Source organism: Silene latifolia, chromosome 4, assembly GCF_048544455.1.
Source record: "Silene latifolia isolate original U9 population chromosome 4, ASM4854445v1, whole genome shotgun sequence".
NCBI classification, from domain to species: domain Eukaryota; kingdom Viridiplantae; phylum Streptophyta; class Magnoliopsida; order Caryophyllales; family Caryophyllaceae; genus Silene; species Silene latifolia.
This window is the reverse complement of record NC_133529.1, coordinates 8620253-8624316: the sequence shown is the minus strand read 5'-3', so window position 1 is coordinate 8624316 and position 4064 is coordinate 8620253. Positions and strand designations below refer to the sequence as shown.

The following is a 4064-nucleotide window of genomic DNA, read 5'->3' as shown; positions in this document are numbered from 1 at the left end:
TAGAAATCGATAATAACTATGCAAATTTATTTGATAATATATAATGTGATATTCACAATAAATAAAACTTCAATTAAAAAATGACAAAATACAACATAGCAAAGCCTTTATAATTAATTAAATTTTAAAATAAGGGCCCAATCATAGGGTTCCCTTAATCACCATATTGTACCCTACAAAGGCTTTCCCAATCTAAATTGATCAATCAAGCAATATAATTTGCTTAATGTTTTTGAGAAGAGATGATAAAGTAGGGAGTAGGAACAATAGCGGAGCCAGGATTTACGGTAAGAATCCAAAACTTTTCCATGTGGCCTTAATCAAGCGGCACACTCAACCAACTGGACTGCAGATGGGCCTGGCCCACTAATAATCTTCTCTAAGTCCACGTTGCATGTTGAAGGCCCATACATATTTTCTTCGTGGTCTTGCATGTTTTTCTCGTCAATTTTTTCAATCACAACCTCAACTTCTTCAATCTTCTTTTGTGGAAGAATATTATCCTCATTTTTTTCGATCGAATTTATTGATTTATCGATCGTATTGTTTTGCTTCACCGGGCTTGTTATTTCGACTTGGTGCTCCGGCAATTTTTGTTTTTCGGCCATTTTGTCGTATTTCCGATAAAATCCGTATAGGATCATTTGTGCCACTCCGAACACAAACCCAAAAACATTTGGAAGCTGTTCATGTCACGTAAAATAATGTCAATGATTTAATATTTAATCATGCAAGATCTATACATCGAAAAATAATTTTAATGGCATATGATGGGATGTTCGGGTGAAACTACATTCAGTTTCACCCGACTGTTAAATTGTTAATAATATCTCGTCAATTTCCTTGTTAAGTTATTCTATTTTAAAGTAACGCGTTATTTAAGAAAATATTAATTTATTAAAAATTAAGTGGACACGGTTAGCGTGTCCTTTGCATAAAAAAAGTAAAATATCAAGAAAAAAAGTGAAAAAAAAGTAAATTATGAAATCTTTTTTTTTTTTTTAACTCGTCTATCGATTATCGATTGGCAAACAACCTTGTAACCTCTTTGTACCGAGTGCGTTACGAGAGACGTTGGATCAACGACAATGAAGGTACAAAACCAAATAAATGTAAACTTAACATGAGACATACACGTATGAAAAGGGAATTAAATTAGGTTTTGAGGTACAAAAATATGTGAATAATAAACATGACACTTGTACGTATGAAATGAAATAAAATGAACTTACGGTAATGTAAAGATCCTTCTGAACAAATCCATACATAAACCATATGGTTGCTGTTAATGTCAAGCAAAGTGACAAATTGAATGGCATGTACTCGACACTCTTTGTTCGTATCACCAACCTCTGTAATAATAATAAATACGAGTTTTATGTCAAATTAGAAATCAAATACTCGTTTATTTACTTTTGATTAAAATGTTAAAACGTTGTATTGTCTTACCATAACACTTAGAGGTGCTGCGAAGACACTGACGGAAAACGCGACACAAATCCATCCGAAAACTTGGACTTGAGCTTCTCCTTTTGCTAAGTAGTGGCATAGTAGGACAATTGAGGAAAACCCTCCAAAGTTTCCGAATAAAAGAAGTTTCAATGTCGAAATCTGTAGACAAAGTAAATAATTATCACAAATGAAACGATCAATAATTATAAAATTATCACCTTTTATATTTACGTAGATTTTACTTTGTTATTTGCGAAAAATAACATTTTATTCGACACCATGTTTATTATGAATCTTTGAAAATAATACGTCTATATTTCGGACCCACGTGTAAGGGTTGTGTACGTATGCATGATCTTAGGTCATTATTTTAGGAATTTGGTGAGGTGGTTGTTAATTTGTTATAGTCTATATTCTCCATACCTTGGCAGCTCTAGTTGCATAGGTGATAAAGACGACAATGTACATAGTCTCAATAATAACTCCGGCGACGTTGACGGTGATGAGAAGGAGAGAATTCCCTTTGAGTAATGCATAGTAAATCCATAGCATGGCACTGAATATTGCAACTACGTACGGAAATGATTGGAATCCTTCTGTTGATTTCTTCTTGTAAATCCGGATAAATGTTGGCCTGGTAATTATAAGATCAAACTTTAGGATTTATTACAATAAAAATAATACTTATTATTATTATTATTATTATTGTTGTTGTTGTGATTGTGATTGATTATTATTATTATTATTATTACTATTATTATTATTACTCCGTATTTTTTTTATACCTGTTATTATTATTATTATTATTATTATTATTATTATTATTATTATTATTATTATTATTATTATAAACTGCGACCTAGAAACTTATATTTATGATTTAAAGGGTAGTATTTAAGCAATTTAATGCTAATGAGAAGTGATGATTGCATGAACGTTATTTTAAGTATCTCTTCTCGATTAAAAGTTTCTGTTTTTTATCTAAATCGGGGTGTCCACTATCGACAACAATGAGCAGTCCTCTCGCCATAGGTTTCTAGGATAAACTAACTTATATTTTACTCAATGTTAGTTATATAGTTATATATGAACATGGTTAGCCCCCTATACTTCTTTTGGAACATACTTTTTGTCTCATTAGCTAAATACATTTATGATGAGTCCCATATATTATGTCCCATGTAGGCTATGTTGTACCAATGATTAAGAACATCACATCAAAACGCAAGAAAAAGTTGAAGAATTATCTAGAAAGAAAAGTTACAAGTTTGGTAAGAGTTTATAAATTTAGAGTATACTTACAAGGGTGCAAGGAATACCATGAATGAGATAACGTTTCCTGCAATAAATTGAGTCATACAAGTGACAAAACATATTAGTCTTGTCTTACAATGAATTAAAATTATGGACCAACTAAAGTACTCGTACATGACATGAAATGATTCAAGAAGTTAGGTTAATGTAACAAAATTTTAAGTTGAAGGTATGTTGTGAAATGACTTGACCATGTTAGATTGTCCAATGATTAAATGACTAGAAAAGTGATTAAAATAAACTAAGTACATAAGTTTTACGATCATCTCAAATTCTCAGTTATTTGTTTATATTTTATATTGTACTATTTGTACCAGATATTTTGTATTAAATGTAAACAAATAACTGGGATCAGCTGAAAAATTAATGAAAATTGACGATAAACAAATGGGTTGGTATTGATCGACTCAAACATTTGAAACTATATAAATTATAACGAGAACATGCAATAAATTTCATTTAGCATATAATTTCCTTTTTTTTTTTTTTGCTAAATCTATTTATGAGATATGTTGCGAACTACCATGAGTGTCAGTTCATGAAATTAGTTCAAATGATTTAAATAACAACTATTAAAAACCATATTTCCCACAAAATAAATGAAAAATGACGTCGAAAAAGAAAAGAAAAAAAAAAGGAATAGGGCAAGTATATACCTAAAATGCCAAAGGCAAAAACCCATGGGTGATGAATAGTAATCATGTTTAGGCAATAAAAGTTAATTAATTTTGAAGAATAATTACTAAACTTAGATTAAATTCTTTTTCTAAGCTCTTTTTTAATCTCTTTAGATTTATAGAGATGATGAGAGCTTAAAGAACTTATAAGAAAACACCTGAAAAAGTATTTGTGATGTGTTTGATTTTGATGAACTAAAGTGAATGAGTGAAGGGTATATATATAGCAAGGTGAGGACCCCTCATGAAATTATTAAGTTTTGGTGCATTTGAGATCGACCATGCGTCTGGCATGTTACTGTAGGTCGTCTATAACAACATATCATAATGTCATTTTCATCTTTCTAAGGCCTCAAGATAAACATTTTAATAAAACAATTGTAAAATTTGTAATAATTGGAGGATTACTTTTTGCCCTAATGGAGTATTAACTAACTAAAAGAAAGGAAATAGTCATTAATTACTGTATGTTTTAATCTTGGGGAAACCAATCATTTAGTTCGAAATGTGAGTTTATTGCGTGGTTGTCTTATACTCTCTCCGTCTCCGCATAATCATTGTTGTCCCTGATTTCGCATGTTAATTAGAAAAGAGAAAGAGGTCAATTATTAAATAACAAGT

The 4064-nt window shown here is 30.4% G+C and overlaps 1 protein-coding gene across 1 annotated transcript; it reads right to left on the bottom strand.

Moving 5' to 3' along the window:
* On the bottom strand, positions 1–3636 carry LOC141652818 (bidirectional sugar transporter N3-like). Its single transcript, XM_074460424.1, has 6 exons — positions 3423–3636; positions 2755–2791; positions 1876–2086; positions 1450–1611; positions 1233–1352; positions 1–683 (listed from the first exon to the last, which is right to left on the bottom strand). Exons 1-6 carry the CDS (start codon positions 3466–3468, stop codon positions 321–323), a joined length of 939 nt encoding a protein of 312 aa, XP_074316525.1. The 5' UTR covers positions 3469–3636; the 3' UTR covers positions 1–320.
* Positions 3637–4064: the final 428 nt, after the last annotated feature.

Excerpts from the sequence above, each read along its gene's own strand:
- LOC141652818 (XM_074460424.1), bottom strand. The coding sequence starts at position 3,468 with ATGATTACTATTCATCACCCATGGGTTTTTGCCTTTGGCATTTTAG. Across the intron at positions 1,612-1,875 it reads ATGCAACTAGAGCTGCCAAG|ATTTCGACATTGAAACTTCT; the intron begins GTATGGAGAATA and ends CTTTGTCTACAG. Across the intron at positions 1,353-1,449 it reads CAGCACCTCTAAGTGTTATG|AGGTTGGTGATACGAACAAA; the intron begins GTAAGACAATAC and ends TTATTATTACAG.